Below are 23526 nucleotides of genomic sequence, written 5' to 3'. Positions count from 1 at the left end.
CAGGCCGCGGGCGTCCCGGCGCCGGCCGGCAGTTCGAGCGGAGAGAGCGCTCGGAGACGCGACGCGGTGCCGAGGGGAGCGAGCCGGCGCTTCAGTCTCCTTCCTCTCTCATCCCCTTGCCTCGCTGCCTTCTCCCCGCAGTCGGACCGGAACTATGTGATCCGGAAGTTCCGGTGCATTGCTGTGTGGGATAAACAGTAATGGCGGAGGCTGCAGCTCCCGGAACAACAGCCAAACCACCCGGAGCAGGAGCGGCAGCGGCGGCGGCGGCAGCGGCCTCCCCCACCCCTATCCCCGCAGTCACCTCCCCGTCCCTGGGGGCGGGGGGCGGGGGAGGCGGCGGCGGCGGCGGCTGGACTAAGCAGGTCACCTGCAGGTGAGACGTTGTGCGGCCCGGCGCCGGCGCGGGGCGGGGGCCGGTGCGCGGAGGAAGGGCCAGGCGGGAGAGCGGGCGGAGGCGCGGGGCAGCCGGCGCTTCGCCGTCCTCGTCCCCGCCGGCGCTGCGCGCGGCCCCGCCGCCCTCCCGCTCCCGGTCGTGCAGCACGGCGCGCGGAGGGAGCGCTAGGGTGACTCCTCCCTCCTTTTATTGTCGCCGATCCCGCAGCCTCTGCCACCAGCTCCGCAGGTTCGGCGCGGGTGGCCGCTGTCGCCGGGAGCCGGCTTCCCCGCGAGTCGGCCGGGCCGGGCAGCTCCCCGCGGGACCGGCGCGGTGGCCCGGCCGCCGGGTCACCCGTTTGTAACGTCCGCTCGCGTCTCCGCCCCCGCCCCCGCCCCAACGGTGGAACTAGCTTTTGTTATTTCTTTGTATGTTTACCGGGCTGGGTGGTTCTGAGCTTTTGTCTCAGAACCCAGTGCCTGGCCAGGCTCGCATCCTCCGCCTTACGTTTCCCGAGCCGCCAGCCCCCGTCCCGGGCGACATGTGTCTCCTTTGAAATTCACGCGTCTTTCTGCGGAAGGGAGTTTTGGTTTGGTATGTTAGATTGAAAGTGTTTTTTAAAGACGTAATTAGTGGATGGCGGTTATAAGAACGTGTGCTAAAAATTTTCAAGCCGTACGTATAAGTTTCGGGCATTTAATGGGATATTATACTTGGTTGGGTATTTAATAAAATGTGATCCGTGGGTGTAGAAACTTTCGTTTGCCAAAATCCAACCGTAATGCCGGTTTTCAACTGCGTGGGATAATTTCTACCTACAGATATTCCGAATAGGCACAACTCACTGCCCTAGTATGAACAGCGACGTTGAAGCCGTCCCACTTTAATGTGATGCTATTCAGGCTTAAGTAAATAAGCTTAATTACGTTTATTTTCAGTAACGGAATGGAGAACGCAGAAAAGCTTTTTGAGATAGATCCTAAGAGTGGAATAAAAGGCAATATTCCCCAAATGAGATTTTAAAACGGTGTTGCAGTTGATTTATGTGTTCTAGTCGAATTTTAAAAATAAAAGAGCCTAGTGTGACTTACTTCTGAACTTTTCCAGCCATTCACTCTGTGTAGTCCCAGTTACATCCATACACTGAGAACTTCTTTAAGGACTCCATACAATTCCTCCCATTTCCCTCACCATCTCTGATCTAAATATAGTCTAGAAAACCCCTTTCCAACCCGACCTGTTTATCTCATTATTATCCTGTTGTGTTTGTCAGTAACTTGAGCCCAACTTTACATCTCTGCACAGAATTCGTTTGGCACTTCCCACACTTTACTTTCCCCTCTGTTAGGTACTTTTTCCCGTTTCCCCTTTTCTGCCTAGTTCCTCATCAGTAACATTGACATCAGGATTCAGAACAGGTTACCAGACTAAATGATCCTCTTAGGATCTTTGCATTAATGAAATATCTTAGATTGTTTCCAGACCAGTGGGAATTCTTTGTCAATGGACCAAGTGATTTATGTATTTAAGTTTACATAGCTGAGGAATTTTTTTTTAATTTTTTAAAATTTTTATTTATTCATTTTTAGAGAGAAGGGAGAGAGGAGAGAGACAGAGAGAGAAGGGGGGAGGAGCTGGAAGCATCAACTCCCATATGTGCTTTGACCAGGCAAGCCCAGGGTTTCGAACCGGCGACCTCAGCATTTCCAGGTCCACGCTTTACCCACTGCGCCACAACAGGTCAGGCAGCTGAGGGATATTTTGAAAAAACAACACTATACAAATTTGTGCAGGGTTTTGTTTTTGATTGTTTTGATATAAACCTGGCAATAGCTTTTGTGAGCTAGAAAGTGCAGGTTACTTGATAGGTCTTGGGCTTTAATGCTTGACATTGTTTTCAGTTATTCTAGTTTACCAACATGATCTTTTAAAAAAAACTTGGCTCTGGCCAGTTAGTGGAGTTGGTTAGAGCATTCTCTCATAATACCAAGATAGTGGGTTCGATCCCCAGTCAGGGCACGTACTGAAAGGAACCATGAAGTAAACAAATAACTAGAACAAATGAATGCTTCTCTCTTCCCTCTCCCTCCCGCCTTTCTGTCTCTGAAAAATCATTCAGTAAAAACAAATCTTCACTGGACAGAGGAATATCAAATATATTCGTTTATTCTAGACTTGAGCTATCTGAAAGCAAGGCTCTATTTTATTTGTATTTTAAGTATTTTCAGTGTGTTAGCTAAACCTTTGAATAGAATTCAAGGTAGTGTTCTGTTCTAGTGACTAAGGATATTTTTTTCATCTACCGTATAAGTCATCCTTGAAGTTAGAAGTTGTTTGGATGATGGTTGGTGGTTTTTAGTTGCTTACCATCAGCTGTATTATCTTGTTGATTACTGTTTTTCTAATATTTCTGTAGGAATTCTTATTGTTTTATTTCTGCAGTTTAAGAAAAACCTTTTCCAAGGAACTGTATTATGCTGCCCCCACCAGGCCGTTTTTCATATTTTTTATTAGAGAACTGCTATGAAACAGGAATGTTGTAACTTCTAATTTCCTTGAATGTGAGGGAGCTCAATGAATATGTAAAGAAAAATTGTGCCCTGGCTGGTTAGCTCAGTCAGTTAGAGCGTCATCACAAAACACTGAGGTTGTGGGTTTGATCCCCAGTCAGGGCACATCTGGAAAACGACCAATGAATGCAGAAATGTATCACGTGTATAGGTACTGTAGGAGATAAAAACAGCATAAAACGCCTGACCAGGCAGCAGCTTCGGACTGGGACATAGAGGACCCAGGTTCGAAACCCCGGGGTCACTGGCTTGAGTGCAGGCTCATCTTGTTTGAGCAAGGCTCACCAGCTTGAGCCCAAGGTTGCTGGCTTGAGCAAGGGGTCACTCGCTCTGCTGTAGCCCCTCAGTCAAGGCACATATGAGAAAGCAATCATTGAACAACTAAGGTGCTGTAATGAAGAATTGATGCTTCTTATCTCTCTCCCTTCCTGTCTATCTGTCCCTGTCTCTCTCTTTCTCTGTCACACACACAAATTCTGGAGTTGGATGGTGGTGAAGGTTACACAATGTGAATATACTTAAAAATTTGTTAAAATGGTCAATTCTGGCCTGACCAGGCAGTGGCGCAGTGAATAGAGTGTCAGACTGGGATGCGGAGGACCCAGGTTCAAGACCCCGAGGTCGCCAGCTTGAGCGCGGGCTCATCTGGCTTGAGCAAGGGGTTACTCAGTCTGCTGAAGGCCCACGGTCAAGGCACATATGAGAAAGCAATCAATGAACAACTAAGGTATAGCAACGAAAAACTGATGATTGATGCTTTTCATCTCAGTTCCTCTGTCCTTTTCTGACTCTGTCTCTATTAAAAAAAACAATTCTGTGTTACATATATTAAAATTAAAAAAACCTAAAACCACAAAAAACATGGTTCTTAACTACCAGGAATTGACACTTATTTGAGAAATAGGGTACATGTGTTCATCAATAAATATCAAAGAAGTGTAACAGCATATTAAGTGATTAAATGCCAAGTTAATCTGATTTTTATGAATTTCCAAAGAGATGGTTATGATGTCTTCAGATGCTGTGAGGGTGCTTGGTCCTGTTATAACCTCACAAGCTACTGTGGGGTTTCTTTTTTTTTTTTTTTTTAATTTTATTTATTCATTTTTGGAGAGGAGAGAGAGAGGGAGAGAGAGAAACAGAGAGAGAGAAGGGGGGAGGAGCTGGAAGCATCAACTCCCACATGTGCCCTGACCAGGCAAGCCCAGGGTTTCGAACCGGCGACCTCAGCATTTCCAGGTCGACGCTCTATCCACTGCGCCACCACAGGTCAGGCCTGTGGGGTTTCTTGTAATGTATCTTGATGACCTGCTTAGGTTTTCAAGAAGTACAGCAGTAAAGGGATTCTAGTCAGCTCTATGTGTTTTTATTACCGGATAATGTCTGCTTGGAGTCATTGAATCTTCAAGGTGGAAGGAACTTTAGGAATCACTGAAGCAGCCTTTCACCAAGCTCAGCCAGGGCACTGGCATCAGATGAATTTGAATGGTGGCTTTTTGCTGGTAGCTTTTTTTTTAATTTTTTTTACAGAGACAGAGAGTGAGTCAGAGAGAGGGATAGACAGGGACAGACAGACAGGAACGGAGAGAGATGAGAAGCATCAATCATTAGATTTTCATTGCGCGTTGCAACACCTTAGTTGTTCATTGATTGCTTTTTCATATGTGCCTTGACGGCGGGCCTTCAGCAGACTGAGTAACCCGTTGCTGGAGCCAGCGACCTTAGGTCCAAGCTGGTGGGCTTTTGCTCAAACCAGATGAGCCCGCGCTCAAGCTGGCGACCTCAGGGTCTTGAACCTGGGTCCTCTGCATCCCAGTCCCACGCTCTTTCCACTGCCCCACCACCTGGTCAGGTTGCTGGTAGCATTTAAAAACAAAACAGAGCCTGACCAGGCGGTGGTGCAGTGGATAGAGCGTCGGACTGGGATGCGGAAGTACCCAGGTTCGAGACTCCGAGGTTGCGCGTGGGCTCATCTGGCTTGAGCAAAGAGCTCGCCAGCTTGGACCCAAGGTCGCTGGCTCCAGCAAGGGGTTACTCGGTCTGCTGAAGGCCCACGGTCAAGGCACATGTGAGAAAGCAATCAATGAACAACTAAGAAGTCGCAATGCGCAACGAGAAACTGATGATTGATGCTTCTCATCTCTCTCTGTTCCTGTCTGTCTGTCCCTGTCTATCTCTGCCTCTGAAAAAAAAAACAAAAAAAAAACCAGAAGCACTAATTTTGATTTTGTTTTGGGGACAGATTCTGAGTGGGTTGCCTTTTTCTTTTTGCTATATGTTATAGCTTACACTGTCATGTAAATCTTAGATTTACACAGATGGATTGGCTAGAAAGGGATGTCATGAGGACTGTATAATTCTGGGTGTACCAATAGTGTTAGTGTCACACTGCAGGCAAAAGGCAAGATCCTAAAACTCAGACCATGTGGATCAGACACCCATGTGAAATAATGCTTAGTATTTGGCAGTGCTAATTAGGGCTTGTGTTTCTGTAGATTCTGCAGTATCAGGTGATTTTGTGCCTGTTTGAATTCCTTCAGTGATGTTCATTATGGACCTCAGGAACTTCATTGCTGGGTAGTTCTATTTCTCAGTTTTTATATTGAACCAGGTCTATGATATAGTGTCCTGCGTGTATTCACTTTGTTAGGAATGTGCTGGAAAAGGCCATTCCTTTGTCTTCTCTCTCTCTCTTTTGTTTATTTTATTTTTTATTTTTTTATGTGCCTTGACAGTGGGCCTTCAGCAGACCAAGTAACCCCTTGCTTGAGCCAGCAACGTTGGGCAAAAGCTGGTGAGCTTGGGCCTGACCTGTGGTAGTGCAGTGGATAAAGCGTTGACCTGGAGCACTGAGGTCGCCGGTTCGAAACCCTGGGCTTGCCTGGTCAAGGCACATATGGGAGCTGATGCTTCCAGCTCCTCCCCCCTGTCTCTCTCTCCTCTCTCTCTCTCTGTCTCTCCCTCTCCCTCTCTCTCCTCCCTAAAAAAATGAATAAATATAATAAAATAAAAAAGACAAGTCAAATGGATAGCCAACAATTAAAAAAAAAAAAAGCTGGTGAGCTTTTTTTTTTTTTTTTTCTCAAACCAGATGAGCCCTCGCTCAAGCTGGCGACCTCGGGGTCTCGAACCTGGGTCTTACGCATCCCAGTCTGACACTCTATTTACTGTGCCACCGCCTGGTCAGGCTCTCTCTCTTTTTTTTTGTATTTTTCTTTTTTTTTTTTTTGTATTTTTCTTTTTTCTGAAGCTGGAAACAGGGAGAGACAGTCAGACAGACTCCCGCATGCGCCCGACCGGGATCCACCCGGCATGCCCACCATGGGGCGACGCTCTGCCCACCAGGGGGCGATGCTCTGCCCATCCTGGGCGTCGCCATGTTGCGACCAGAGCCACTCTAGCGCCTGGGGCAGAGGCCACAGAGCCATCCCCAGCGCCTGGGCCATCTTTGCTCCAATGGAGCCTTGGCTGCGGGAGGGGAAGAGAGAGACAGAGAGGAAAGCGCAGCGGAGGGGTGGAGAAGCAAATGGGCGCTTCTCCTGTGTGCCCTGGCCGGGAATCGAACCCGGGTCCTCCGCACGCTAGGCTGATGCTCTACCGCTGAGCCAACCGGCCAGGGCTTTTTTTTGTATTTTTCTGAAGTTGGAAATGGGGAGGCAGTCAGACAGACTCCCACATGCACCCGACCAGGATCCACCCGTCATGCCCACCAGGAGGCGATGCTCTGCCTATCTGGGGCGTTGCTCGGCTGCAACCAGAGCCACTCTAGCGCCTGAGGCAGAGGCCATCTTCAGCGCCCAGGCAAACTTTGCTCCAATGGAGCCCTGGCTGCGGGAGGGGAAGAGAGAGACAGAGAGGAAGGAGAGGGGGAGGGGTGGAGAAGCAGATGGGTGCTTCTCCTGTGTGCCCTGGCTGGGAATCGAACCCGGGACTCCTGCACGCCAGGCCGACGCTCTACCACTGAGCTAACCGGCCAGGGCCCCTTTGTCTTCTCTTGGTTAAAGGCCAGTCACTTAAAATCATCTTGCCCTGACCAGATAGTTTGATTGATGAGAGCTTCGTTCCAAAGCACAGGGTCTTGGGTTCACTCCCAGTCAGGGCATGGAGGGATAGAGCAGTGTTCCTCTAGCTCTCCCTTCCTTTCTCTCTAAAATTAGGAAATAAAAATTAAGTAAAATCTTATGGCATGTTGTCTAGGTCTCTTTAATATTTTAAGATTTAAATCTGCCCTGGCCAGATAGCTAAGTTGGTTAGAGCACCATCCTGAATCACAGAAGTTGCCAGTTTGTTCCCCAGTCAGGGCACATACAGGAACAAATTGATATTCCTGTCTCTCTCATTGTCTCACCCTCTCTTTCTTCCTCTCTTACTAAAATCAGTAAGTAAACAAAAAATATTTTAAAAAAGTTATTAAAAGAATTTTCCCTAGCATCCACCACTCCACCCCACCACCCAGTTTGCTTTTGTTCTCTTCATTCTTGTCATATGCTATATTACACTCTTAGCAGTGAAGTGCTAACAGGCCATGCCAGTCTCTGTGTTGACTTGAATTTTTATCCTCTTCATTTTGGATTCTAGAGAAATTTCCACCCATCATGAATGTCAAAGTGATGATGGTGTAGGTGTTGCAAAAGGGCAAAGGAATGCTATGTTGTACATTAAGGTGTAGGTATTAGGGGGTTGAGGTCCTTGAAGCAACTGAAGAAACAAGGTTAAGGTTAAGGTCAGCAGCTGTCAGGAGTGAGTGATTTCTGGACCCCATAATTTGACATAAAGAAGAGCAGCAGCTTGACTTATGGTGGCACAGTGGATAAAGTATCAACCTGGAACGCTGAGGTTGCTGGTTCAAAACCCTGCACTTGTCTGGTCAGGGCACATACAGGAGTTGATGCTTCCAGCTCTTCCCTCCTCTCTCTCTCTCTCTCTCTCTCTCTCTCAGTCTCTCATTTTAACTCTCTCCTCTCTAAAATGAATAATAATAATAAAAAAAGCAGCAATTCCAAGTGTAACAATGTTATGTACAAGACCACCGCAGGATAGGGTTAAATAACAAACCTAAAATTCCAGGTATTATGTCTGAGATTTAGGAGTTACTTGCCTATCTTGATCTGGGTAGATATTTTATCAAGCCTTAAAAATACATGCATCTTTCTTTTTTTTAAATTTTTTAAAAAAATTATTTTTATTTTTTTATTTTAACCAGAAAGGAAGGGAGAGAGAGAGCGAGAAAGAGACAGGAACACTAATCTTATTCTTTTTTTTTTTTTTAATTTTTTTTAAAATTTATTTATTTTAGAGAAGAGAGAGAGACAGAAGGGGGAGGAGCAGTAAGCATCAACTCCCATATGTGCCTTGACCAGGCAGGCCCAGGGTTTTGAACTGGGAACCTCAGCGTTCCAGATCAACAATTCATCCACTGCGCCACCACAGGTCAGGCACCCCCTCCCCCCCCCCCCCCAGACAGAGCAAGAGTCAGAGAGAGGGATAGATAGGGACAGACAAACAGGAACAGAGGGAGATGAGAAGCATCAATCAATCAATCATCAGTTTTTCGTTGTGACACCTTAGTTGTTCATTGATTGCTTTCTCATATGTGCCTTGACCTTGGGCCTTCAGCAGACTGAGTAACCCCTTGCTCAAGTCAGAGACCTTGGGGCCAAGCTGGTGAGCTTGCTCACATCAGATGAGCCCGCGCTTAAGCTGGCGACCTCGGGGTCTGTAACCTGGGTCCTCCACATCCCAGTTCGACACTATCCACTGCGCCACCACAGGTCAGGCTCTTTTTTTAAGAGAGACGGGTAGAGGAACAGAAAGGGACAGATAGGGAGAGAGGCAGAAAGAGAGAGATGAGAAGCATCAGTTCTTCGTTGCGGCACCTGAGTTGTTCATTGATTGCTTTCTCACATGTGCCTTCACCAGGGGGCTACAACAGAATGAGTGACCCCTTGCTCAAGCCAGCAAACCCGCACTCAAGCCTGTGATCTCAGGATTTCAAACCTGGGTCTTCTGCGTCCCAGTCCGATGCTCTATCCACTGGGCCACTGCCTGGTACCTGCATCTGTTTAAAATGTGAGAGAAATTCCCACTGGGGATGGAACAGAAAGCAACTGTATTCAGTGACTGTTGCACACGAATAACCAATTTTCAATCTCAGTCGTGGCTACTGTTATTCTTAGAAGCTTGATAATGGGGAAGTGGTGGTTACAATATAATTATCATTGACTTGTTTAGTTTTGTTAAGAGTTAATATCTTTATGAAATGAATGTATCTATTGGAACAGTGCCTAGCTCAGATTTGGGTGATAATGGCTCTTACACAGGTTTAAAGCTTAGAGAAAGTATCCCTGTAGTTGAGCAAAAGTTCAAACCAGGGTTTGATGAAGTTAAACCCAGGAAGTGTTGAAATGAGCTTATTACACTAGTTGTAATTTGACATCTTATCATGTTCTTTTTTAAGGGATTTATTTTATTATATTTTTTAGATTTTATTTATTCACTTTTATAGAGAGAGGAGAGGGGAAAGAGAGAACACAGGGGGAGGAGCAGGAAGCATCAATTTCCATATGTGCCTTGACCAAACAAGGCCAGGGTTTCGAACCGGCAACCTCAGCATCTCGGGTTGATGCTTTATCCACTGCACCACCACAAGTCAGGCCTACCATGTTCTTTTATGCACTACAGTTCTAGGGCATTTTAGGATCTTTATAACAGCATCTTTTTTTTTATTTATTTATTCATTTTAGAGAGGAGAGGGAGAGACAGAGGGAGACAGAGAGAGAGAACGGGGGGAGGAGCTGGAAGCATCAACTCCCATATGTGCCTTGACCAGGCAAGCCCAGGGTTTCGAACCGGTGACCTCAGCATTTCCAGGTCGACGCTTTATCCACTGCGCCACCACAGGTCAGGCCCATTTTAGGATCTTTATATAACTTTCCACTAGGATGTTAATCTAATTCTTTCCATGGTACTTAGTGTTAATATCTACTGTTAATTTAAGAAAGTACACTTGCAGGAAATCTCTGAATAGATAGGACTTTCTTTTTTTAATTGGGTACAGTCTTCTAAAAGGCTCAGTGGGTAAATGGGAATCTTTTTACTTTGTATCATTGCAGTCAGTGGGCAAGTAAAATACGCTTAGTGGTTTTCTACCTGTACCCTAGAAATAGGCACATTTCCCTTACCTTATAGCAGCTGTACAGAGGTGCATATTTGGGGAGATGTAGCCAGCCAAAATTAAAATTTCATAACCCTGCTCAAGAGAAAGACACATAAGAAGAAGAAAAAATCCCGACAAGTCAGTGATCGAGGAGGATGGGAATGTGTAATTTTGGTTCTATTTACTTTTCAGGATTAAAATAAGACCCTGATCAATTTTCTAGTGCACAGTGACTGAGGGAAATGTGGATTGCTGGTTGCCTTCACCGCTGTTTACAGATTGTTAGGTCTGTGGTAAGGTCTCAGCATTTGTATTTCTAGCACCCTAAGTGTTGCTGATGTTGCTGGTCCTGGCCCATTCAGGAACCACTGAGTCACGCTCTGGTCCTTGCCATGGTTTTTGGACACTGCTAGTTGTGTGCATGTGGACTCCTTTAGGGCAGAGGAACAAGTCTGCTAAATGGAGAACATAAAGGGATTTCCCTTCATCTCTGCTTTTGCAGCAAATACTGCTTAATTTTCACATGTGGCTTTCATCTTTTTTAACCCAACTTGTGGTTCTGTGTCTTATAGGTATTTCATGCATGGGGTTTGTAAGGAAGGAGATAACTGTCGCTACTCACATGACCTTTCTGACAGTCCATACGGTGTTGTGTGCAAGTACTACCAGCGAGGGTACTGTATTTACGGAGACCGCTGCAGGTAAGGATCTGTTTACAGATCAGTTGTGTTCCAGTAGATTGGGACAGGTTGGGAGAAAAAATGAGTAAAATACCGTCATCCCTTGCCATATTGCAGTTCATTTTTCAGTCTCACTGTGTCACGGATTTTTAAATCCTATATTTAAATTATATATATCTATATATATATTTAAATTTTATTTTATTAAATTATATTTAAATTAAAAAAGACATTTAAATTATATCTAATTTTGTATTGCGGTAACAAACATTTTCTAGCCTAAAAATTGAAAAATGATAAAAAAATACATAAAATATTAATTAAAACAAAAGACTATTATATCGAAACGAAATACTTAGCGTATAGCAGATGAATAGACAAAGAAAACGCAGCTACATATAGAAAACGCAGCTACAGTGGCTTCAGCTTGAGCTAGTTTGCTGACATGAGATCGTACACAGCATAGTATTGGCTGATGCATGGGAGGCCACCAACCAGAGCACTGTGTTCTGTATCCTGGGCGCTGATTGGCTCAGCAACCGTAGCATCAGTCTCCTCTGTCTCCAGCACATAGCATGCATTCAGCATCTCGCCTTGTCCATTTCACATCGATGTCTGATCACTGCGCATAGTGTTGCTCTGTGGTGTTGTGTTTTTGTGAAATTTTCGTAAAAAAAATTTTAAAAAAGAAAATTTATCTCAAGCCCTATGATGTTCTCCAAATGTTCTGCGCCTTCTAAGGGTTCTGGCACTGAACCCAAGTGTCAGGGGAAGATGCTTACCATCACAGAAAGGGTGGAACTCCTCAACATGCTAAAGAAAGGGAGAAGCTATGTGGCTCTAGGCTGCAGGATCAATGAATCTTCGGTTCGCTACATAAAGAAGGGTGAAAAGAATACAAAGACGACAGTAGCAGTATCTTTTTATTTAACAAGAAGAGGGTGGTAACTTCCCACAATAAGGCCACTGTGAGGATGGAGTCTATTGGCCCTGTGGATCAGTGACTGCAGGAAGATATCTTGCCGGATACCAACGGCCTTCTGCACGAAGGCCAAGAAGCTGTATAAAACTTTTGCTGAAAGCAGTGATGTTCACAACGGTGATTAGGACAGCTGTACAGAAGCAGGACCATCAAGTGCTTCTCTAACCAGACCAACCCTATTCAATACCAGTAAGGGCTGGTTTGACAAGTTTCAGAAACGCTTTGGACTTCAGAGCAATTCTCTGCATGGAGAAGCTGCCTCTCTGGATAAAGCCAGAGCCAAGGAGTACAAAGTGGTCCACGATTATAAGGGATTCTCTCCTGATGAAGTCCATCACTGTGATAGATAAGGCGATGAAGCTGGCAAAACTACTGGGAGGAGATGGGTTCAACAATATGACTCCTGATGACATTAGTGATCTGTTCGCCCTCTCACCACCGTTGATGAATGAAAACCTGACAGATGACAAAGTTAGCAAGCAAAGACGAGGAAGGAGGAGCAAGAGGAACTAAGGGTTGAAGAAGAGGGGAGGAATTTGCCTAACACTCAATTGCCTCACAACCATGGTCAGAATGGCCAAAGAACTTTAGTGAGTGGCTCAAGAATGTGACCCCCAGATGCTTTGTTGCAGTTCTCAAGTATAATCGAGGGTGGCATGTCAGTTTATAAAAACCTTCTCTCAGAAGAAAAACCAGCACCAGCAACTCTCTATAACTATTCCTCGCTCGGAAGAAGATACCAGTTACGCCTACACCTTTAGGAAAGAGAGATGGTTTGGGTGAGGGCAAAGATACTGTCCCACCTGATAAAATGATGCCTTCAGAAGAGCTATAATGCTCTTCTTGGCTGTACAGTACATTCACATTCATCTTCATCAGTACTGCACAGCTAATTCATCATCATCTTCATCATTCAAGTTGTAGTATCTTCACTGGTGAGTACCCATATAGATTTTTATATGTTAAAATTACATAAGTTTAAGTGTAGAAAGTGTTTAAGAGCATGGGAAATGTTTATAAGAGAGTGGGAAAGGTTTATAAGAGTTTGGGGAAGATGTATAAAGCCTTAAAATATATATAAATAAAATAAATATAAGGTCGCTACTTCACGGATTTTCACCTATTGCAGAGGGTTCTGGAACCTAACCCCCGTGGTAGACGAGGGACCACTGTACATACTCCCAATAGCTTTATAAATTTATAGATTTAAAAGAATGCCTTGGGCCTGACCTGTGGTGGCGCAGTGGATAAAGTGTTGACCTAGAATGCTGAAGTCACTGGTTCAAAACCTTGGTCTTGCCTGGTCAAGGCACATAGAGAAGTTGATGCTTCCTGCTCTCCCCCCCTTCTCTCTTTCTCTTTCTTTCTGTCCCCTCTGTATAAAAAAAAGAATGCTTAGAAAAGCCACTCAAGACAGAGGTTGGCAGACTTTCTCTATAGGGCGAGAGAAATTGTGTTTCATACGGTCTCTGGCACAAAAACAGCCATAGTTAAGACATAAGCTGATACAAGTTAGGACCACACAAAACTTTATTTTGTGATACTGAAATTTGAATTTCATATCATTTGGATGCATCATCAAATGATCTTTTCCCCAAACATTTAAAAATATCAAAACCATTAGCTCTAGTTGGATTTGGCTTGAGGGCCTCTTTGGCCATCCCAGCTCTTTTTTTTTTTTTTTTTTTTTTTTTTTTTGCCATCCCAGCTCTTAATGGCCTTCAGTATAATCCCTTGGATTTACTGAAGTTGTCTTTATTTGATATGTATTCCTTTTCCAGAGGGACTCAATTTAATTTAAAAAGTGCTGGTTGCCTGACCTGCGGTGGCGCAGTGGATAAAAGCGTTGACCTGGAAACACTGAGGTCGCCAGTTCAAAACCCTGGACCTGCCTGGTCAAGGCACATATGGGAGTTGATGCTTCCTGCTCCTCCCCTCTTCTCTCCTTCTCTCTCTCTCTAAAATGAATAAATTTAAAAAAAGTTTAAAAAGCGCTGGCCAAGTGGCTCAATTGATAGCAGGGGTTTTGTTTTATTCACATTTGACTCCTCAGGAGATGGTTACTACCAGATGTTGATTAAAAAAACCCAAAACAGTATATATTTATCTCAATTTTTTTAGTCTGTTCTTAAAACAGATTTTTCTATATACCCATAGAAAACTGCAGAATATTTGAAAGCAAGAGGATTTATTTACAGATAGGGACTTTTCTGGCTAACTTCATATTCTGCTCTCTCAACTTTTTTTGTTATTTTGTTTTTTTGTGTTTTTTTCTTACAGAGACAGAGAGTCAGAGAGAGGGATAGTGACAGAGAGACAGGAATGGAGAGAGATGAGAAGCATCAATTATCAGTTTTTCATTGTGACACTTTAGTTCATTGATTGCTTTCTCATATGTGCCTTGACCGCGGGGCCTTCAGTAGACCGAGTGACCCCTTCTCGAGCCAGCGACCCTGGTTCCAAGCTGGTGAGCTTTTGCTCAAACCAGATAAGCCAGCGCTCAAACTGGTGACCTCGGGGTCTCGAACCTTTGTCCTTCACATCTCAGTCTGACGCTTTATCCACTGTGCCACTGCCTGGTCAGGCTGCTCTCTCAACTTTTTTTTTTTTTAATTTATTCATTTTAGAGAAGAGAGAGAGAAGGGGGGGGCAGGAGCAGGAACCATCAACTCCCATACGTGCCTTGACTGGGCAAGCCCAGGTTTTTTTTTTTGCAGGGACAGAGAGTCAGAGGGGGGCATAGATAGGGACAGACAGACAGGAATGGAGAGAGATGAGAAGCATCAATCATCAGTTTCTAATTGCGACACCTTAGTTGTTCATTGGTTGCTCTCGTATGTGCCTTGACTGGGTGCCTTCAGCAGACTGAGTAACCCCTTGCTCAAGCCAGTGACCCTGGGTCCAAGCTGGTGAGCTTTTGCTCAAGCCAGATGAGCCCGCACTGAAGCTGGCGACCTCGGGGTCTCGAACCTGGGTCCTTCCGCATCCCAGTTCGACGCTCTATCCACTGTGCCACTGCCTGGTCAGGCTGCTCTCTCAACTTTTATCATACCTTGTTGATACCTGGATAAATTTATCTTAAAACTAAAACCAAAATGCACTTTGTCAAAAACTTGTTTATAATTTGATAATTTGATGATGAGCAATGTAGTCTTATTACGTATTTTTTGAGTCATTTACCCTGAAATTCTTTAAATCAGTATGGCAAAGGAGACAGAAAGAACTAAAATATGGGTGTCCTATCTGTTTCTTAGACCGTTTATGTATCTTGACATTTCATTTCTAAAGTCCTAAAACCTTTCTATGTTTGGGAGGGGTGTGGGGAGGAAACTCATTTAAACTAAAACCTGTCTTTCTAAAGCCCAGGTTCTTGTCTAACAAAAAGGCTGTAAAAATAAAATATTTTTCTGACATCCGCTTTCAAATCAGCAGTGTGAGCATCACAGGGGCGAGGGGGACTTGTTAGACATGCAGTATCCTGGGCTCTGTTGCTGACTTAGAATTAGGTCCCAGATGAATCCTATGCACAGCAGTTTGAAGAGTACCCAAGGACAGGATCAGTGACTGTATCCCATCCATCGGTTCTACATGGATTGTAACCACTGACTTAATTTTTTTTAGATATGAACACAGCAAACCATTGAAACAGGAAGAAGCGACTACCACCGACCCAGCTGCGAAATTGTCCCCTGCCGTTTCCTCAAGTCTCTCCTCAGTAGCTGGACCGGTTGTTGAAATGAATACGGGCGAGGCTGAGTCGAGAAATTCAAACTTTGCAACTGTAGGAGCCGGTTCAGAAGACTGGGTGAATGCCATTGAATTTGTTCCTGGGCAGCCCTACTGTGGCCGTAGTGAGTATTTTGAAGAATAAAACAAAAGTTACAGGGCTAGACAGTAGCTCAATATCAATTAACTGAGTTTTTGCAATCTTTGTAGTCTAAATTGGGTTGCCTGAGATTTATAGGTGGAAAGAAAACTGACTAAATAGTATTGAATTTAGAGAGTTGAAAAACTGAACCCTCTCCTGTTAGTACAGTTGCACCGGAAATATTTATACATAACAGCCCCTCTCCCCTTGACGAGCCAAACCTTGGGGTATCAGCATTAGGACAAGTTCATTTCTTCTAAGAGTAAGGAAACCCAGCAGACTGTTTCAAGTTTAATTGAAGTTCTTTTCAGTTAGGTTCTCAGTTACCTTCTAGTTTATCTGCCTTATCCACTTGGGACTTGACCGCCCTCTTGAACATTTCCAGCGGCCCCTTCTTGCACTGAAGCCCCCCCACAGGGCTCAGTGACCACGGATGACCTGGATAAGAAGCAGATGGCCGTGGAAACCAAGAAGCAGCTTTGCCCCTATGCTGCAGTGGGCGAGTGCCGGTACGGGGAGAACTGTGTGTATCTCCACGGAGACTCCTGTGACATGTGTGGGCTGCAGGTCCTCCACCCCATGGACGCTGCCCAGAGATCACAGCACATAAAAGTAAGTCTCTAGGGAGATGCAGTGAGGACTGTATTTTCCCTTTCCCTGCATTGCCAGTTTATTTCAGAAACGTGAATTGAATGGTCATAAGTAAGTAGGGTGTTTTTCTTCCTGGACTTCTTGAATGCTTTATCAAGAAATCAAGGACCTCACACAATGAGCTTGTTGAAGACATATTACAATACAAACCTTATATTTAGTCATTGGAGCAACTTTTGTTTCTAATCATTATTGTCTATTTAATTTAAAATGGCCTGGCTTGTTTGGGTGGGGTATGGTGTAAGACAGGAGTGGTTGGAATCCTGCCTGCACAGCATACTGGCTGTGTGTGCTGGATAAATTTTTTTTCATTTCTTATAATTAGCATGCTAATTCTTAAAGCTCAAAGTTTGTAATGTTATATCTGTTATACTCAATTAAAATAAAAAGTATGCCATGTCCACACACAACTATGCAAATGTTCACAGGAGCATGATTAAGTGGCTATCACCTTATGAATGCGCGGATGAATTGTCTGTCCATGCAGTGGAATATTATTACTCGCTGATAATAGAAACAAACTACTGATTCGTTGTACCACATAGACAAACTTAAATGTGTGAAGTGAACAAAGCCAGTCACAGAATGTTACATATTTATGTGAACTGTTGTGAATTGCAAATCCACGTTATTTTTAGTTGTGTAGGCCTGAAGGGTTCAGAGGGAAAGTGAGGGACTACTGTGGGTATGGGTTTCTTGTTCGGTAATAAAAATGTTCAATATTGATTGTGCTGATGGTTGCAGAGTTCTGCCTAATACCAAGAACCATTTAGTTGTACACTTGAAATGGATGAATTATATGGCATGTGAATTACCTCAATAAAGCTGTTTTCTATGTGCAAACTAAGTGCCTGGGACATGATTGTCACCTAATAAATGTTAGTTTCCTTTACACTTTCTGACAGGTTATAAATTATTAGCACCTTAATCCTAATTTCACTTTCCATCTAGACACCAGAGAATCAACAAATTTAGTATGAAAAACCTTTTTTAATTTTTATTTTTTTCAGAGACAGAGCGAGAGAGGATGATAGATAGGGACAGACAGACAGGAACAGAGAGAGAAGCACCAATTATCAGTTTTTCATTGCAACACCTTAGTTGTTCATTGATTGCTTTCTCATATGTGCCTTGACCGTGGGCCTTCAGACCGAATAACCCCTTGCTTAAGCCAGCGACCTTGGATCCAAGCTGGTGACCTCGGGGTCTCGAACCTGGGTCTTCTGCATCCCAGTCCGATGCTCTATCCACTGCGTCACTTCCTGGTCAGGCGAAAAACTTTTTATTTATTTATTTATTTATTTATTTATTTTCATTTTTCTGAAGCTGGAAACAGAGAGAGACAGTCAGACAAGACTCCCGCATGCGCCCAACCGGGATCCACCCGGCACGCCCACCAGGGGCGGTGCTCTGCCCCCCAGGGGGCGATGCTCTGCCCATCCTGGGCGTCGCCATATTGCGACCAGAGCCACTCTAGCGCCTGAGGCAGAGGCCACAGAGCCATGCCCAGCGCCCGGGCCATCTTTGCTCCAATGGAGCCTTGGCTGCGGGAGGGGAAGAGAGAGACAGAGGAAAGCGTGGCGGAGGGGTAGAGAAGCAAATGGGCGCTTCTCCTATGTGCCCTGGCCGGGAATCGAACCCGGGTCCTCCGCACGCTAGGCTGACGAAAAACTTTTTAAAGAGGGTAACAGGCAAGGATTGAGCTGCAAAATAGAGAAAATTGGGTATTTTTTCAGTTCCTGAAGTTGAGTCCTCCTCGTGTGACTTTATAGTAAAAGTCTCAAAATGTTGGCATACTCCGTACTCACTTGTGAACCAAGCTGCTCTTAATATCAAATTGGGAACATTGTCCTTTCAGTTGACTATCTGGTTTCTCTGAGTGTGCATCATTAACTGTCAAGTTGAAGTCCTTCATCATTCAGTGACTTGATGGCACTTCTTGTCTCTCCATCTGTCCAGTCCTGCATCGAGGCCCACGAGAAGGACATGGAGCTCTCCTTTGCCGTCCAGCGCAGTAAGGACATGGTGTGCGGCATCTGCATGGAGGTGGTCTACGAGAAAGCCAACCCCAGCGAGCGCCGCTTCGGGATCCTCTCCAACTGCAGTCACACCTACTGTCTCAAGTGTATTCGCAAGTGGAGGAGTGCTAAGCAGTTTGAGAGCAAGATCATAAAGTGAGGCTCCTCCCCACTCTTCGTTTGTGCTTTCTGTTTTGGGGAAGAATTTAGTATCTTGTGCCAACTTTCAACCAGACGGACTGCATTTAAATGCATGCATTTTATCTTGAAACTGGGGTCTTCTTCTAATTGGGATTTTTTCTTTGTATTTCAGCTAGCTTCTAAGTTAGTTGGTATATCTATTATTTGAATGAGGAAACCCTATGTATCAGTTGGTAGAATCTTCGTGCTTTTTCTGAGGAGATTGTGTTTTAACGGATTAGCCTGTTTAGGCTCAGTGAACAAACTTACCTAGCTCTGAATGTATGTTTCCTGATGGTTTACATTTTCCACTTTCCTACTCCATCCATAAAGCTAGCCAATAATCCACCATCCTTTAAAGATTGTTCTCATAACTGAACAAAAACAAAACCTAAACAGAGCAAAGTTACAAGAAATAAATTTATTTAAACGAAAGAAAAAGGAGTCTGTGTGAAATGTCTTTTTTTTTATTTTTTTTATTTTAACCTAAGCTCTATTTTTTTCTTTTTAATGAACTGGCTAGCCATTGAGTTGAATTTATACAGGAGCTTGTCTTGCCTCAAAAGAAATGGTCAGTTGTGTGACAGTGTTGGAGCCCTTTCAGGATGTGCCCATAGGCCTTCCCGTGACGTCTCTGAGTCTGGGGGACGCACCAGCGTGTGCCCCTGCAGTGTGGGCCCGTGGAGGGGGATTCGCACTGCAGCCTGTTCATTGTTCCCCAGGTCCTGCCCAGAATGCCGGATCACATCTAACTTTGTCATTCCAAGTGAGTACTGGGTGGAGGAGAAAGAAGAGAAGCAGAAACTCATTCAGAAATACAAGGAGGCCATGAGGTATGAGCACCGCAGCCTTTTCCGGAGCTGAGCTTTCAGCGGAGCTTCAGTTCACGTGGAAAAGAACAGAGCTGCGTTATGCACTCCTACCTCCTTCCTACCCTTTCTGTGACTTCCTAGGACAGTTCATTATGTCACCCCCGGTAGCACCTGCCCATTCTGTGTCCTGCTATAACACCGTCCTTGGGGTGCCTGCCACAGGACTGTGTTATAATGACATCTTCCCTGCTGATAGCCAAAGCCCCGTGGCTGGGGTCCTGCCTTCTCCTGAGTCTGTGCTGTAGTTGTCCTGTGTTCTTGTGTGGGGTCTTTCTAGGAGGCTTTCTGCTGGATCCACGGTAACAGAGCTGTTAAACGGCATAGACTTGAATAGGGTGTCTGCTCCTAGCCAGTATCTCTCGCATTAGAACACACACGTGTAAGAACACACCTTGGGGAGGGCTGTAAACTGACCTGGTTTTGTCCCTTCCTGTTTCAAGAAACCCCGGATGGTAGGCGCAGACACACCTGAAATCCACTGTGAATAAGGGTTGCGATATTTTCCTTTCCAGTGACAAGGCGTGCAGGTATTTTGATGAAGGACGTGGGAGCTGCCCATTTGGAGGGAACTGTTTTTACAAGCATGCGTACCCTGATGGCCGTAGAGAGGAGCCACAGAGACAGAAAGTGGGAACATCAAGCAGATACCGGGTAACTCTCACTTTTTTTAAAGAAGGGGAAATACCACACTACCCTTTGAGCCCTCTGCGGCTTGGGGTTAGGGGAAAGATAACATTAACACTTAAGGTCTGGGAGCGAGCAAGACTTGAGGATTAGAGGACACCAACCTCAGGAACCGGGGAGGGACAGGAGAGCAGCACCCAGACTGCTTAGAGCTGTAGCCTAGGCGTTGGCACCGGTACCCGCAGGGAGGCATTGGTAAAGAGGAGCTCCAGTGAGAAGTCTGGCTCGTCGTGTCCTCTGGTGTGCTGGACGGTGTGCCTTAGACACGCGGCGCTAGAAGATGCTGCCCGGCAGTGCCATCCCTATCACGGCCTTGTTTTTTACAGGCCCAACGAAGGAACCACTTCTGGGAGCTCATTGAGGAAAGAGAGAACAGCATCCCCTTTGACAACGATGAAGAAGAGGTTGTCACCTTTGAGCTGGGCGAGATGTTGCTTATGCTTTTGGCTGCAGGTGGGGACGACGAGCTGACAGACTCGGAAGACGAGTGGGACTTTTTTCACGACGAGCTGGAAGACTTTTATGACTTGGCTCTATAGCAGCTTTGTGTGGCGTGCGGACTGGTCTGCCGAGGCCAGACGGTGGCTGTCCCCGAGCCAGTGTGGCAGCGCCGCGTTTGTCTCCCAGGCAGGCCTAGCAACTCCAGGTGCTGACGTCATTTTCACCCAGGGCCTGTATCCTCAGCCCCTCACCTTTCCCCAAGGAGTATGTTTTCTCTGGTTAAAAAAGTCACAAAAATAAACTTTAAAGTTAGTTCTTTTGTAACACAAATTTCACTGTCGGTTAGTGTAGGTTTGTTGGCGTAATTCGTTTTCAGCCAGATTCACACAGTTGGAGGGTATTGTTGTGGACTTTGTGTATTCATGTGAGGACCTCAGGTTCGGAAGTAACAGCATTGGCCCTGCTTTGGGGTCCGAGAATAGCAATGACAGGTGAAGGACCCGAACTAGGGTGGTTACTTCTGCTCCAGACTGAGGAGGTGCACACGAAAGGTTTTCAATAAAATCTGCACATCCCCACCCTGTCTGTGCACTTGTCTGTGGTTTTGGTCTCGTTTCATTGCACACAAGTAATAACTACTGGGGAACCATAGCCGGGTATGAATGTGTTGAGATTTTTTTACTGTATTTAGTATGATAGAAACATTGGTGGCATAGGAGAAGCAGAGTCTGAAGCTGCCTCCCAAGAGCTCATAGACTTGGTGTGTGTGGGTGTGAGTGTCTGATAACCTTCTCATCCCTGCCTAGGTGCAGCATTCTTAGCCTTAGTGGAAAACCTTGGTTTAGTGGTTTCAGCCTAGTGTGGCAAATAGATCTTCCAAGACAAAGCAGGATGTTGGTAGCTGTTCATAGAGCAATACTAGCTTTGTCTATGTGGCTAAATGGGCTTAGCCATCAAGGTTAAAACCAGCTGGTTATCCCATTATGAAGAGAAACTGGGTCTTGGATACACAGTTGTATTCAGTGTTGAATGACCTCCTAGCCTTTCCAGCTCAGGCACTTTCTAATAAACCTTTGTCCTCAGTTGAGGGATTTGTTGTTGGGTTTTTGTGTTGTGTTTGGGCATTCGCCTCATTCCAACCCTGTGCTTGGCAGATAGATGTGATTCAAAACTACGTCCTAAGGTGTTTCTTGTAGTGGAGTCACTGGTTTGCAATAAGTTATGCTTTCCCGCTAAAGAGGGGAAGGGGTGGTGATGTGCCCCCGAGACAAGTCAAATTGTTCTTGCTTGGGAAACTCAGCTTAGTGTTGTTGCTGTTTCCTGAAAATAACTGGGAGATGCTCCCAAGTTGTTTCATCTACGCCTTGATTTCTGGGACCCCACCCATTCTTTCACTTGAAGAAAAAAAACAAGTCATTGTTACAGAGGTCTCTGTATTTTACAGCTGCCCTTTTGTAAGAAGCACTTTTCCCAAATAAAACAATAAAAACTCTTAAGTGGTCTGTCTTGTGTAGTAAGCTGTTTGAAACGTGCATACTTTTTATTTCTTCCACTAACTTTTCATCGGTGAGTCTGGACATAATTTCATTGAGAAAATGGACACCTCTCCGAAGACACCTAGCCTGCTGAGCGATGTGTGAGAGAGGGGACTCTCCAGCTCGGATCCTCGAGTTATTCTGTATTAGGGTTTTCAAGACTGACTCTTAGGCTGCCAGTTACTGCCATCCTTACTGTACTTGAACCCCCTTTGTGCCTGCAAACAGGTCGGCCACGTGTTGTATTGAAAGGATATTTTTCTTCCTAATTCTATGAATTTTTAGTTAATAAAATACAGACCTTTTTGTCACTCCTTTGGAAGACGGTTTGCAGAGGTTATTTGTAAAAATACTGCTCCTTAATTTTAATGCCTATTTAAGAAATGTGTCTAGTGAAATTGTTTCCACATTTAGGAGTTGTGTATGTTGACTTAATTGTAGGCATGGTAACAGCTGTAGGTCCCCTGAGCCTTTTGTAAGCTCATGGTCCAGCTGCTCCCTTCCAGAAGTTAAAAATCCACCAGAAGCTGCTACTGGTCACGTGTGCCCCAGGGATCCTTGGGAGCCTCAGGAATAGAAATCTTGGGAATCTTAGTGGGGCAGAGAACCTTCTGCCTTTTCTGTTTTTCTGTGTCCAGAAAGTAGGGAGGAGGCCATTGGGAGCCACCCTGTGGGCATACATGAGAGCAAGTGGTGGGACTTTAGGGAGGTAGGTATGTGTTCCTGGGCAGCTGCCTTTTTCTGCCTTAGAAAGGGCAGTGGGCCTGACCTGTGGTGGCACAGTGGACAAAGCATCAGACCTGGAAATGTTGAGGTCACGGGTTTGAAACCCTGGGCTTGCCTGGTCAAGGCACATATGGGAGTTGATGCTTCCAGCTCCTCCCCCCTTCTCTCTCTCTCCCCCTCTCCTCTCTAAAATGAATAAATAAATAAATAAAAAAAAAAAGGGCAGTGGAAGCTCAAGGCAGCCAGTCCATGAAGCCACCCTGTCACTGCGCATTGATGGCTCTTCAGTGGGGTTGCTGACTACAAAAGGGGTTGGGGACCATGGTGATGGGTGAAACTTCAGACTTGCTCTTTGCACAAAGCAACAGTGTCATCCTCTTACTTGCCACCACACACAATTAGTAATGCTTACCTCTGACTTAATTCCTGTGGACCTATATATTATTATTTTTTTAGTGTGTTTCTGAAGCTAGAAACGGGGAGAGACAGACTCCCGCATGCGCCCGACCGGGATCCACCTGGCACACCCACTAGGGGGCGACGCTCTGCCACGACCAGAGCCACTCTAGCGCCAGGGGCAGAGGCCAAGGAGCCATCCCCAGCGCCCGGGCCATCTTTGCTCCAATGGAGCCTCGGCTGCGGGAGGGGAAGAGAAACAGAGAAAGGAGAGGGGGAGGGGTAGAGAAGCAGATGGGCGCTTCTGTGTGCCCTGGCCGGGAATTGAACCCGGGACTTATGCACGCCAGGCCCACGCTCTACCACTGAGCCAACCGGCCAGGGCTAGATT

General features: G+C 45.4%; 1 protein-coding gene across 2 annotated transcripts; it reads left to right on the top strand.

Annotated features, from left to right (window-relative positions):
• The first annotated feature begins 178 nt into the window (after positions 1–178).
• MKRN1 (makorin ring finger protein 1) lies at positions 179–21974 on the top strand. Of its 2 annotated transcripts, none has more exons than XM_066262454.1 (8): positions 179–376; positions 10675–10803; positions 15386–15615; positions 16018–16244; positions 18243–18457; positions 19204–19314; positions 19866–20004; positions 20364–21974. In XM_066262454.1, the coding sequence occupies exons 1-8, from the start codon at positions 201–203 to the stop codon at positions 20574–20576; spliced, it is 1440 nt and encodes a 479-aa protein (XP_066118551.1). In that variant the 5' UTR covers positions 179–200; the 3' UTR covers positions 20577–21974. The 2 variants fall into 2 exon arrangements, with proteins under 2 accessions (XP_066118551.1, XP_066118552.1); XM_066262455.1 differs by lacking the exon at positions 179–376 and adding an exon at positions 835–970.
• The last annotated feature ends 1552 nt before the right edge of the window (positions 21975–23526 follow it).

The sequence above is a fragment of the Saccopteryx bilineata genome, chromosome 2 (assembly GCF_036850765.1).
Source record: "Saccopteryx bilineata isolate mSacBil1 chromosome 2, mSacBil1_pri_phased_curated, whole genome shotgun sequence".
NCBI classification, from domain to species: domain Eukaryota; kingdom Metazoa; phylum Chordata; class Mammalia; order Chiroptera; family Emballonuridae; genus Saccopteryx; species Saccopteryx bilineata.
This window is presented reverse-complemented; position numbering and strand designations above follow the sequence as displayed.